Source organism: Haliotis rufescens, unplaced genomic scaffold, assembly GCF_023055435.1.
Source record: "Haliotis rufescens isolate VD_foot unplaced genomic scaffold, xgHalRufe1.0.p SCAF_10, whole genome shotgun sequence".
Classification (NCBI taxonomy): domain Eukaryota; kingdom Metazoa; phylum Mollusca; class Gastropoda; order Lepetellida; family Haliotidae; genus Haliotis; species Haliotis rufescens.
This window is the reverse complement of record NW_025963780.1, coordinates 23,641,265-23,655,702: the sequence shown is the minus strand read 5'-3', so window position 1 is coordinate 23,655,702 and position 14,438 is coordinate 23,641,265. Positions and strand designations below refer to the sequence as shown.

The 14,438-nt window shown below is 38.5% G+C and overlaps 1 protein-coding gene and 1 long non-coding RNA gene across 2 annotated transcripts; both read left to right on the top strand.

Annotated features, from left to right (window-relative positions):
- The first annotated feature begins 2,819 nt into the window (after positions 1-2,819).
- On the top strand, positions 2,820-5,688 carry LOC125376717. Its single transcript, XR_007219216.1, has 2 exons — positions 2,820-3,745; positions 5,330-5,688. It is a non-coding gene; the product is annotated as an uncharacterized LOC125376717 (long non-coding RNA).
- A 4,878-nt stretch (positions 5,689-10,566) lies between these two features.
- LOC125374621 lies at positions 10,567-13,973 on the top strand. Its single transcript, XM_048385598.1, has 2 exons — positions 10,567-11,788; positions 12,783-13,973. Exon 2 carries the CDS (start codon positions 12,846-12,848, stop codon positions 13,971-13,973), a length of 1,128 nt encoding a protein of 375 aa, XP_048241555.1. The 5' UTR covers positions 10,567-11,788; positions 12,783-12,845.
- Positions 13,974-14,438: the final 465 nt, after the last annotated feature.

Genomic DNA, 14,438 nt, shown 5'->3' with positions numbered 1-14,438 from the left:
TAATTGCTATATCCCCCTCGCATTATATGCCTGGGATATAAATGTGCCTCTACAACCTCATACCAGATTGAAGCACCTTGACAATCATTGCACACCTCAACGCAATGTGCCTCCACAACCTCATACCAGATTGAAGCACCTTGACAATCATTACACAACACCACACAATGTGCCTCTACAACCACATACCAGATTGAAGCACCACCACACAATGTGCCTCTACAACCTCATACCAGATTGAAGCACCTTGACAATCATTACACACCACCACACAATGTGCCTCTACAACCTCATACCAGACTGAAGCGCCTTGACATTCATTACACACCACCACTTAATGTGCCTCTACAACCTCATACCAGATCGAAGCACCTTGACAATCATTGCACACCACCACACAATGTGCCTCCACAACCAGATTGAAGCACCTTGACTCTAGCTTACATACTGAGAAACCTACAGGCCCTGGGGAGGATATGTACTAAATTCGAGGATGACTAATCAATGTGTGCATGCGTGCACGTCCGAGCTACATAACACTACTTTATTTTTCCTATATTTTTAAGAGATGGACATAATTCACTTGATGAATCAAATTGTAAGTAGTGCTCCTGGGTAAATTATTTTAAAAATGACAAACAGGGTGACATTTTGGGGGGCAACAGTGACACCCACCTGTTCTTAATCTTTTCACTGGTGGCTGGCTCACTAGCTCAAGGTCCTCCTCGGTCTCAGCTGAACCAGCCAATACCAGGTGACCTCCTGGTTCCTCGTCTGAACTGACCACGCTGTTTCCAGAGTCATCCTCTGTTGTGAAGATTTCCCCAGCTGAACTTGCCATGTCAACATCAGAAATAGCCAAATGTCCTTGAGGCTCAGAAGTGGCCATGTGACCTTCAGACTGCTCACCAGAGGTTGCCATGGGACCTTCAGACTGCTCACCAGAGGTTGCCATGGGACCTTCAGACTGCTCACCAGAAGTTGCCATTTGACCTTCAGACTGCTCACCAGAAGTTGCCATTTGACCTTCACACTGCTCACCAGAAGTTGCCATGTGACCTTTAGACTGCTCACCAGAAGTTGCCATTACCAGATGGTGTCCACAGTCTTCATCTGTACTGGCCATCACAGTTCTCTTCACATCGCCATGCACTATCTGTGAAAATGGAGGGGAATCTAATCAAGCTGTGACAATAAGTGAAGCCAGTCCGACATCATTGTGTCATGGGTACTGTAGCTCACCAGCTGTATATCGAGATTGCAGGTCATCATTTCAGTATCCCATTTGGGTTTTCATGGTTAAAACTTTACTTACAACACACTTTTTATAATGTCCTCTGTATTGAGCAGAGATTTCTTTGATTAAGAAAAGGGCTTTGTTGTTTATATTAACAAAAACATTGGTATTTTTTTTTCTCAAAATGCATCTTCCTATCTCATTTATGAACACTGTCCATGATATAACAAGAGTACCACACGTTCAGAACCTTCTTCTTTGATGTAACATTTGAGGAGGTTCCAAAGAATTTGTGATAACTTCTTTGAAATGACCTCCTAATTTGTTTAATATGCTGACAAAAGAATAATGACTGCTATGTCATATTCCAAAGTCCTATTTCTCTGGTGTCTACAGACACCCAGAAATATTCACAGTAACTGTCCAAAAAATTAAAGACTATCTGTAAAAAAAATACATCCCACGTCAAACCAAGAATCTTTTTTTTAAATATAACGTAACCTAATATAATTGGTTGATTTACATTAGTTTTTTTTCTTTTTTATGGTATTATTATTGCATGTCTACCAAAGATAAATTCCAGATGAAGCCTTCTCATATAGTAATTATTGTGCATGCAAGGGTTCAGCTTTCTGTCTTGGGATTGCCGAGGGTCAAAATTCATTCATGGTTGTGAAACATACTTGCCAAAGTTCAGCTTCCTCAGTTTTGGAAGTGATGAGTTTAACTGGGCTAAAAATACATTTGAAAGGTCATGGTCATAACGTAAGACCATCTCCTTGGTCTAGAGATAGAACGTCAGTGGTTCGATCCCTGGCCGTATCCTACCAAAAGACATTAAAAGAAGGTACTTGTCACTCAGCCCGACACAGTAAGGGGCTAAAACAAGGACTGGAAAGCTTGGGTCAGTATATTGTTTCTGAGTGGTGTATTCATGTTAAACTGCGGATTGGTGTCTCAGAGGGTTAGCACTATAAAGCATTAGTCCGGAGTAGTACAACCACGCGAACATGCACATACATGCACACGCTCACAATTTGGGACGTGACGTTAAACACCATTTCACCTCGCATCAAAACATGAAGGTTAATCAAGGTCAAAATGTACAATATCAGAAAAACAGAACTTTTGAGTGTCTTGGAAGCCACATCAAAAATTGCATTTCAACGTCTTTAACATATAGGGATGTCATCAAGCTTCAGCTCAATCAGTGTCACACCAGAGAAGATATTCAGGAAGCACAACAGACAAGGACAAACAGACTGACCTCAAAATGGCGGCCGTGCTCAAAGTTTGATGAACATTTATATGAGCACTTGATAGGACTGAGATACAATAGCTTGTATGATTCATGCAAAGTTTCAGATTCATGGGTTTGGCAGTCTAACGACAGATGGACCAACGGCGGCACAACGCTCATAAAATGAATTTAACATCCCTGTCTGAAATCTGCTTGAACATTTGGGTTTTCAAATCACTCCGGACGTTTTGTCTGCATGCCCACGTGTCTCTTACACAGACTCCGAATACTGTGTACATATATTACTAGCTGATTACATAATACTATACCAAATATACTCACGGAACACTACGTCGCGGAATACGTTGCAAGGATTCAGCATGTTGAGAAGTGGTAGACTGGTACTTGAAACAGCATCCTGGTTGACACATCTAGCTGTACTTCCGTTGCAGTGCGCGGTAGAGCGAATCCTACTTTCGCTTTCACTTTCAGAATCTTGCTCGATATACAGCAACAAGAAGTTCCCGTCCCGTCCTAAATATGATCCCATCATATCAATTGTCCTTCTCTTACTGCCATTTAAAGTTATTTCGTGAGTTCATGTTTCTACACTGGCTTTTTGCTCGCTGTTCTTAAAGAAAACTGAAAAACGGGAATACCAAAACTATTAATAGCTTCGTCCCGCAGTGTATAGTAATAGTTAATTCCATTGGTTGTTATTACAGATACAGCCTGGTTCCCTTGGTATGCTACGCTGGCGCTAGACTATGCAAATAAAGTCTGATATCAGAGACGGGGCCCAGCTTACACTATGTAGCGCCAGCGCGGCATACCCGGGGAACCAGGCTGTTTCAACTTACTGAATGAAGAGATGGAACACAGCTTCTGGCCAACACTCCACATTGACTGGTTCCCGTTCGTTCCTGCACGGACCAAAATTATATAGGCCCGTGGTTACTGAGAAGACAAATATCGAGAAAACAAACTAACACGATCAGTAAACGAAAATTGCCAAAACGCTTCGCCCCATTTTCCACAAACCTGTTTCCGTGTTTTAATCTGTGCCGCATATTTGGCTCATGAAACAGGACTCGTTTGCGAAATTCATGCTTATTCATCGTCCAAACGACCTTTGAGGCGGATTCGATATTCGATTTATTGATACTAGTATCTAAAGTCATTAAGTGATATCAATATGTAGGGAGGAAATAGTAAAATGGCGCCCATTGCTAACAATCATTGTTGCCTAGGGAGTTTGTGGAAACAAGGTTTGTGCGTGATTTGTTGTCTCGCGGAAATAAACATTTTGCCAATAAGTGTTGAATTCTAAAACTTGTAGCAGCGTATTTATATATTTGTTCTTTGTTATAACGTGTGGTACATGCGGAATTATATGCACCGTCGTAGGTACACGTAGATAAAGTTAGTTCTACACAATGTAACATGGAAAATGTCGTTCGTTTACATTCACTTTCTATACCATAAGCACGGCCTTCAGAGAAACGTTCTATTTGTCGATACATAATATTGATCTATACCAGTCCACTTTTGGTAGAGATATTTGTATATTTCCATTATACACAAAACTCATTCTCATAATAATCATTGTTGCCTGAGGATTTTGTGTGAACAAAACACTTTTTGTGCGTGAAATTGTGTCTGGCGGAAATTATTTAGATTTGTTTATTTATTTTTATTGCGAAAGCGCGAAGCGGGGGATATAGTATTCACGACCGTCCGTACGTCCGTCCGTACGTCCCACCTGTTTGTTGCCGCGATATCTCAAGAACTAAACACTGGATTGTCTTCATATTTGAAACTATGGTGTATATACAGACTCCGCAGACACCAGTCGGTTTTGGTGACCTTGACCCCATTTTCAAGGTCACAGCAGGTAAATCTGCTTTTGGAGTTGGAAAACGGTGTTGCCGCGATATCTCAAGAACTAATCTCTGGATTGTCTTCCTATTTGGTACTAGGGTGTATATACGTACTCCGCAGACACCAGTCGGTTTTGGTGACCTTGACCCCATTTCCAAGGTCACAGCAGGCATATCTGCTTTTGGAGTTGGAAAACGGTGTTGCCGCGATATCTCAAGAACTAATCGCAGGATTGTCTTCATGTTTGGAACTATGGTGTATATACAGACACCGCAGACACCAGTCGGTTTTGGTGACCTTGACCCTATTTTCAAGGTCACAGCAGGCAAATCTGCTTTTGGAGTTGGAAAATGGTGTTGCCGCGATATCTCAAGAACTAATCGCTGGATTGTCTTCATATTTGGTATTTTGGTGTATATACAGGCGGGGGACATTTCGTCACTTCTGTGACAAATACTTGTTATACATGAAATATAGACAATCATATGATTCGATTCCCAACATGGGCAGAAAGTGTGAAGCCCATTTCTGGTGTACCCCGTCGTGATATTGCTAGAATATTGCTAAAGGCGACGTAAAATCATACTCACTCACTGATTCCCTATTGGTCCTGTTTTTCAGTGACGTTCAAGTCACATCTTCAAAGCCTTAAACATTTGTTAAAACCACTTTAACAGCAAGTGGGAAACCTTACTGACAGTTGCTGCAGATTTGAGCTGAGCAGGTCTACAGCTACATCAATGGTGACACCATGCTAAAAGCCCAATATTCCAGATGCCAAAACAACTATAATAGTTAATGTTGTGATTCATTCTAAAACTTAATAAATACATTTTGAACAAAGCCAGTAAGTGTACATCGGGTGGTGTGGTTATTGGGGATGTTGGGGGTTAAAAACAAATCTCACTTCTTCAAAAGTTTAATAAGGGATGTCAGAGAAAATTATGTATGTTTTATCTTTATTCTCACAGACAGTCGAATCAAAGAGCAGCACATACAAGAAGTGACGGACAGGTTGAAACCAGGGAAGGTGGAGTGCTACCTGTGTGGTCCATCCCCCATGATAGCAAGTATAGAAACAATGCTTAAGGCCTGTGGCATCACTGAACCCAGCATTCACTACGAGAGATGGTGGTAGATGCTCTGGGATTGTATATTGGAGGAGTATCATGGCATTATGGAATTCCTATGGTATGTTTTATTAAGTTTTAAGCACATATCAGTTGTGCCCTTGACAAATGTAGTGATAATTCCAATTAAGTGTTGCTGTATTTGTCAAAAGAATTTCCATGAAGCCCTCAAAAACCTGAATAAAATCTGTGATCACTGAGCAATCTCAATTTTTATTGATTTACAATTTCAGGTTTTCAGGTAACTGTAGTACTTTTCCCTTGATAATTCAGGGTGGAACTGGTCCCTGTACTGCATGCTTGTGGTAAGAGTAACTACGAAATCATTGCTTTTACTGCTCTGCTATTACTGTCGGACATCTAGTGGTCGTTGACACATAGCTACGATTCACGCCTTCATAAGCTTCTTCTTCAGTAGATGTTGAATTTGCCCCGTCCTTCACAAGCTCAGTCACTGTACATTACAGAATATCATTTAACCTTACCCCCCTTGTTCCCGAACCACTTACCTTCAAGTACACCCAGTATTTCAACTGAAAATGAATTTTGTCAAAAGGACTGCACCTGTCAAAACAAAGGGGTCGAGTTTACTGTTGGGCCAATGTGTCTAAAATTCTTAACCTCGACAGAGACAGCAAACTCACAAAACTCAACTCCTTTCCTACTGCAACAGGAATAACAGTAGATTATATGTGGATACAGAACAACCCCCACCACCTCCCATGGGGTGTCTATGATGTCATTGACCTATGACCTCCATATGACCTGCCCTTGACCTCTGACCTCATTTGATATTTGTGAGGTCACATTATTGTCCTTAGGTCAACAGGGAGTTGAATAGGTACTGTAGTCAATCGCACCTCTGTCAATAAGGTATTGAGACCGAATTGAATAGCTATTTTAGGGGAGTTGACAGAATAACTCATTAATATGCAAATGTATGCATGACGTCACAGGTCAAGTAGGTTAATAAAGGGTCAACTGACCAGATGCAACCATGCAATTAATTACTTGACCATTAGTTAACCGTAGAACACGGGATAGTAATGAATGTCCCTATATGGAAATGTTACTACGACCGGGGTTGGGTTGGGTCTTGACGCAGAATGGAACAGGTTAATGTAGAAAGATCTCCCAGATATTCAATTACGTTAATAAAGGGTCAACTGATCGGATGCAATCATACAGTTAATTACTTGACCAATCGTTAAACGTAGAACAACACGTGTCTAAACACAAGGTGGCGGACGTTGGCATGCACGCTCACAGGCGTCACGTGACCTCGGTCAGACTTAAATTTGTCTGATACAGACTATACTAGACTCCGTCCGACAAGTTAAACGCTTGACTGCACCCTATACCATGGCCAGCCACCCACCTGTAGATGATATAGTCCGTTCTACATAGCGTATACATTTGTAAACACATCCAACTAAGCCTTTTCTTTCTTTCTTTTTTCCCCTTGGAATTAGACACCGCATAGTTTTGAAGTACAATGGGAAACGGCGTAGTGTACCAACTTATTATTTTAATAAATTGAACCTTGATACTTTTGTATTGTGTTTCTTTTCTCCAGAGCTGAAGGTTGAGTCACGTGATTTATTAATGAGATGCCATTCTCCATATAAGAAAAATCATACTTTTGAGGCAAAGCAGGCGTAAAAAGTCATATCATCCAAAAATATCTCCCACGGTAGATATCCCTTGTGTGAGATCAAGCGATACCTCCTTGGAGATATCACTACAAATGATGTCATTTGATTGTAGCAATATCTCCAGCATGACATCATATCCATTGTACCATCACTGTGACGTCACAATTGTCAAGCAGCAGCATTGTTCTGGCTTATGGCAGCCCAGAAAATGTCAGTAAAACATTTACAAAATAACACTCTAAATTACCTGAGTAAACTTCTTTTCCCGAGTATGAATAATGTCTTTCACAAAAACTCCCTTCAGTGAATCTACAAGTAATGATGGACTCAAATTTTTTAATATATAAGGACAGACATGCTTTCAGTAGATGTGTTTTGATTCATATGAATACAACGTTATGTTTTAAAACAATAATTGATGAATGAGTGTGACCAAAGTGAGGGCATCAGGTATTTGTGTATACCTCAAACCAAAATCTCAAAAATCTTTCATCAAAAAAGATCTACGTCATCAAATGTCTTTTCGACCACATGCAGCACATGGCCACATTTTATCAAATTTGATTTAAACACATCACACTTTTCACAGACAAAGTGGTCAAATTGGCTTTGACACCTCAAGATGACAAGAGGTACTTGTTGGCAGATGGGATCGAATCTCGACCCCATGGGTTTAATTCTATTTAGAAATTTGTAACTTCTAAGAAAGTATGACAAGTGCCTAAGCAAACAATGGTTACATCATCACGAAATGAAAACTTCGAGTGGGGTGTGATCCTTGAAATGTGAAAGGTATTTATGTATTTTGTGTTTGGTTGTTTTTTAAATCATTAATTGTGAAAAAAAAATTTTTGAACTTCTTAAAAGATATTATTTCTTAAAAACGTAAGCTAAGTTTTTTTTTTATGATAGAAACATTAACTTGTATGAAGCAAACTGAAAAAATAAGTTTTTGTTTGATAAAAAAAAAAATTCAACGAGAAAATAAAACTTGCATGAAAAAAATTAATAACAATGTCAATTTGTTTTGCGTGAGTGAAAAAACTCATTCGTGCATCAAAAAATAAATAATGTGTAAATTAATATATGACAGAAAAAAAATTATTAACAAAGTATTTTTTTCTTTTGCATGATAGACAAATAAAACTTACATAAGAAGAAAACATAACATGCTTTGCTTTCTATTCACAGAATTAGTGGGGGGACAAATAAATTTGAATACAATTCAACCCATAGATATATGACATGGCAAAGGGAATGTTCCCGCAAAGAGACGTTTGAATCCCACACCAGACAAGTGGAACATTTGAATCTGAGTCTTGCCGTGAGAAAACTCACGAATAAATCCTCATCGTGGCTTCAGATTATTTAGTGAAAAAATATGTTGAAGTAAAATTTATATTTTGTGGGCAAAGTCATTAATAAGTCATAGACCAGACAAGGCCACAAGAAAGTATTGTATTCATTGACCATCCCACAAGGATGACCGATTGCAAGACAGTAACATTTTTGGTTCGTAGGTATCAACCGAAGCACGCAGGATTCACTGCATCAAATAACCCCATTGGTGATGCAGGCTTCCCACCATCCATAAACCTTGCCGCCGTGATATAATTGTAAAATTGTTGAAAACGGTGTTAATCCCTAACTCCCTCACTGTCTCATGCTTATGTCAAGAATATATATTTGTTGTGAAACATTAAACAGTATCAGTCACATTGAGTGAAGTGAGTGAATTATTATTATTCTAGCCTTGGAAAAAATTGTCAAGTCTGTACGGATCAGACAAATTACTCCCTCAAGTTGCTTATGGTCAAAAGAGATCACACAGTTTGGTCAATCAAAGCTCAATGTATATTCTGAAACAAAAGCCAAGTTTGGAGTCCCTGGTGTAAAAAGATTAAGATACTTGGAGGATAACTAATAATTCTCATTCTAATTGAAATTTAAAAAATGGAAAAAGTAAAATAAAGAAATTGTAAAGTTTTTCAATTGAAAATATAAAACCCGGTCTCGTGAGAGAATGAATGAATGAATGAACCATTCATGAAGTTTATTTTAAAACACTTCTCACACTATTTCTTGATGACCAAAGTCCGCTTTTTATAGCGAACTTTGAAAACTAAAATTGTTCATTATGAAATAATGAACCTTGGCTTAATGTGCCAGCTAAAACTAACTTGTAACATAATATTCAATCTTACATACAGGCTTGACCCCAATTTTTTTCTATGGAGATGTACATATCTGTGAGCTTTGACTATTGTATTCAACAGGTCAAATCTGTTTGCATGGTTAGGTTCATTCATGGAATGAATCCGATGGGTCACGCCTGTAGACAAGTGATCTTTCCAGTTTCACATGATCCCTGAAAAAACGTCCATAGGTAAAGGAAACGATAACACTAAACTATAAATGAGATGGGTCGATTTATTTACAGGGACTTGAAGGTACATACGGTTATAGGGAAACCATGTTTTCTATGGGATAAAAGAGACGTTAAACTAACTTACGGGAATGGAAGCTGCAGTTAATTATGATTTAAATCTGAGAATCAGGTATCAAAAAGATCCCTTTAAGACCTTTAAGGTAAATGAAGTGTGCATTGTCAAAACACAAAACAAAACACAAACATGATCATAACACGTGTAGTAAGCCCTGGTTTGTATCTGAGTGCAGACTGATGCGCAAGTCATATAATAAAGCAAGAAAACGTTACATTTTCTCCAGTTTTAACAAACAGAAACTCCTATCTACAACAGGCTAAGGCATACAAAAGATGTTTAAATAAATACAAGAACAAATTTAAACACAGCGTAAGTAAACTTCTAAGAAGTAAAGCTAAACACTCACCTAAAGATTTTTGGAAAGTCTGAAATCCAAACCTCGAAGCCCTGAACTATTTAAAGTGAAATAAGGCACCTGGCATTGACCTCATAGAAAATGACTACTTAATTGACAGTATCGATTTCCTTGGATAGGTTTATGTAGATTTATTTAACATGATCTTTACCACAGGAACTGTACCCGATGTTTGGCTTACAGGAATTATTATATCAATATATAAAAATAAAGGTGGCATATCAGATCCAGGCTCTTACCGTCCCATTACTATTCTTAGCTGTATTTTAAACAGTAGATTAACAAAATTCCTTGATAGAAACAAACTTATATCTTCTTCACAAGCATGGTTTTGTAAAGGGCTGTCAAAAATTGGCAACATCTTTTTTACATTATACTATTATTAGTATCCCCAAACACACGAAGAAGAAGCTCTTTTGTGCTTTCATAGATTTCACCGAAGCCATTGATAACATTTGGAGAGTTGGACTTTGGCATGAAATGTTGCATCATGGTATTTGAGGCAAATTTCTGACACTCGTTAATAAATATGTATGGAAATATAAAATCATGGGTGTTACATAATAATGACATATCCGAATACTTTCTATGTATGTCGGGTGTGCGTCAAGGAGAAAACCTTTCACCATTACTGTTTTCAATATACTTAAATGATTTAGAATCACATCCCATATCACATGACTGTGATGGTGTTAAAGTAGAATATGTCGGTGATAATGGAATATTATGTGCACAATTATTTCTTCTTCTATAAGCAGAAGATACTGTGTTATTCGGACAAAACCCACTTTCTTTACAATATACTCTACAACATGGAAACTGACTGTTAACATAGATAAAACAAAAATTGTAATTTTCGGTTCAGGTGTAGCAAGAAAAACGAAATTATCATTTTATTTTGGAGATCAAGAACTCGAAATCGTTGGTATAAATGTCTAGGTATTCAATTGAACAAAAACATAAGATTTATCTATGCTATTAAAAGTTTAACTGCTACAAAAGCATTTTTCGGGGGTTTTTCGTTTGGAGAGAGGAGCAGTGACAGTAGTGACTGGTATCTGATGGGTGCAAACAGGTGTCGAGTGGCTGTCTCAGATGTCTCTAATTTCGTAGCTCTAAAAATCACGACGGCGATAGAGACCGTGATGTAGTTTGTCTCACATTCCCTGAACCATACAAGTAGAGATTGCTGCAGAGTGTTATAGTGCGCAAACTTGCTTAATAATTCATATCAAAATATAAAAATAATATTCAAAATTTATAAAATTAACTCACGTATCTTTACAGTCAAATCTCGGACATCTCACATACATGGCAGTAACTCACTAAGGTTGTAAAAGCACGCCGCAAGACATAAGTTAGACAATAGATGTCCGCTCGCATTACAGTCACCGGCTGCGTGTCAATTCCAGATTGACACGCTGACCAATAACAGTAATCCCCGTGACAAGTCGGCGGTCAGTCTAAAATGCCGACGGCTCAACTAAAACGCCATGCTTTGTTTTTTTTATTACCTTATCCACAATAGGTAGACAATTAGTTAGGTAATCTATGAGAATATTGTATCAACCCGGAACAACACATGAAATAGCAAAGGAAGTAATTGTGACAATAAAATAAAATAATGTTTTCAAAACTAAACCAATCAGAGTTTGCTATGCGTCCCTCCACTATATAAGTAGGTGCAGGTTGACTACCAAGTCACACTGCACCTGAATAAATCTTGGAACGCTAGCAGCTCTGATGTCATCATTTATTCTCAATTCTTCCATTCTATTTTAAGGTAAGACATTTTCATGCGTTGTTTCAATGGTTGTTTTCATTCATGTTGAATGTGTATTATGATTTTTGTCTCAGATTGTTTTAATTGTTGTTTTCAAATATGTTGAATGTATTTTATGATTATTGTCTTAGATTTCTTGAACATTGTATATTTTCAACCACATGCGTTGGTTCATTATTAAGTTATTGTTTAATGTATTTTGAATCTTCAATAACGTTAGGAATGTTTTCAATGCGCACTATGCCACTATAGGTGTCACTTATGAAGGTTGTAATCAATTATGTAGGTTGTAGTAATTTCGATCAATAAAATATGAAATAAATTATTTCTGATCAACCTCTTGATAACCGTTTGATAAATAAGAAATCTAGTACAACTATCAACAACGTCGTAAAGTAAAATATGTCATGTCGTCAATACGTGTAGATTCATTGCTAGCAGTAATGCTGAACTTAGTTAATAGTCCGTCAGCTTTGTTCTTGATAGGAAATGAAATACCTGTAACTTGATGTTAATAGTTGAATGCACAATGCTCGTATGCGAGCTCTGCATAAAATAGCTAAATAAGACTTGTATTAGAAGAACTACGGTAATGCGCGAAACTGTATTACCGTAATATATCTACAAATACGTCTATCATTAATGTTGCATTATTTCAGCTGACATTGGTATTGTGAATCATATGTGTTGTCTTTGTTATTGTGCCGTTATTTAAAGTTCCATCCTGATCTATTTGTGTATAATGTAATGGTGATTATTTGATATGTTATAAGGTTGAAGCGAAATGCTTATTGATTTATATTCTGAGTAGTTATGTCATAAGAAACCACGACGTTATGACAATTATTTGTAATGATATAATTTATGATTATTAGATATGATTATGTGATTAATTGAATTGAAATGTTTATAACACACTGCACCTGAATAAATCTTGGAACGCTAGCAGCTCTGATGTCATCATTTATTCTCAATTCTTCCATTCTATTTTAAGGAAAAATTACCGTGAGACAGCACGTTCTCAGCTAGTGGAGAATCAAAAGATCCCAACCTTCAAATGCGTGGCCAAAACAGAGGAGCTACTCCTACAGTGTTCCCCTACGGCCGGCGGACTACCCGTTCAAGCTCGGAAGGTGAAGACTCTACCCCAGCAAATCCCCCAACCATCCCCATCAACGTTGAAGTTGCAGATCTTCCTCGTGAACCAGACAACCAAGCTCCTACAATGCCTACACTCCCTATCTTCCTCGCTAAGTTCTCTGGTGGTTCCGGAGAGAGTTTTAAAGTATGGGTACAGAGGCTAAAGGCAACAATTAAAGCCAACAAATTAGATGACCTCAATCAGAAACTACTTCTCCATTCACATTTGGATGGCGAAGCAAAAGTGTTTTTTGACTCTCTCTCAGAAGACTTCGAGGGTACCCCTTTAACAGACTTCCTACAACTACTGGAAAACAGGTTTTCAACATCAAAATACTTTGATACATCAATACTTGAGGTACAACAGGGAAAGACGGAAACAGTGGATCAGTACCTCGACAGAGTCCAAAGACGCATTCTGGGAGTCCATATCCAAAAGGACATCCTTGTATCCTACGTCATTAAAGGCCTGTATCCTTCATACCATCTGTGGGTGAGAGGTAAAGATCCTCAATCCCTGGACGAGATTCGACAACATGCTAAGTTTGTCGAACAACACCACACCATAACCCCACCAGGAGCCTCTAAAGAAGAAGTGGATAATATAGTGGTTTCAGCACTGGCAGTCCATACATATCAACAGGACCGATTAAACGAGCAACAAAAGCATAAACAGTATCACCTATCTTCCCAAGGGCAGTACTACCGTCAATACCAACCATTCCCCCAAGAACAGGCCTACCATCGCCAGTATGACCAACGACATCCCCTACAGTCATCCTACAATCAACGTCCCCAACAACAACGACGCCCACAGCTACCTTCCCATCAATGGCAAAAAGAACGCCCAGACTTCCAGGACAAGAGAGGCAACAGGCGATATAACAACAAACAGATTGGACGCGATGATAGCTCCTGCGGTAATTGTGGTAAGGTTGAAAAATGTGTTCCCCAAAACACATGCCCCTATTATAACTTTGTTTGTCAAATGTGTAACGCGCAAGGCCATCCCACCAAACTTTGTCCTAAGCATAATAACCAATAGGATAAGGTGCCTGATTCTCATCGTGGTGAGGTCAGGCAATATGAAGAGGTTCATTTAGTTGCCCCAATAGACAAAAATACCATTTTAGCATCTATCAATTCAGCAAAGACTAAGGCATTGGTAGATACTGGAGCATCCATATCATGTGTAAAGCTTAGTTACCTCCAAAAAGCAGGTTATTCTCAGAAGCATTTATGCCCAAAAGAGTTCCTAAACGTGATAGGAGTAGGAGGTGAAATCCATCCTGTGTTAGGAACAATTACATTGCCTGTTAGATTAGCACATGTCACGTTTGAACACAAATTTCATGTCTTTTCTAACCTTCACCATGCACTTATCTTAGGTCTTGATTTCATGGAAATCAACAAAGCCCACATTGACATAGGCCAACGCACATTTTCACTTTGTGAAAATCTCATTTCTGTTAACCTAGTAGAAACTAACTCAGGCCTTGCTAGGTCTCTT

Excerpts from the sequence above, each read along its gene's own strand:
- LOC125374621 (XM_048385598.1), top strand. The coding sequence starts at position 12,846 with ATGCGTGGCCAAAACAGAGGAGCTACTCCTACAGTGTTCCCCTACGGC.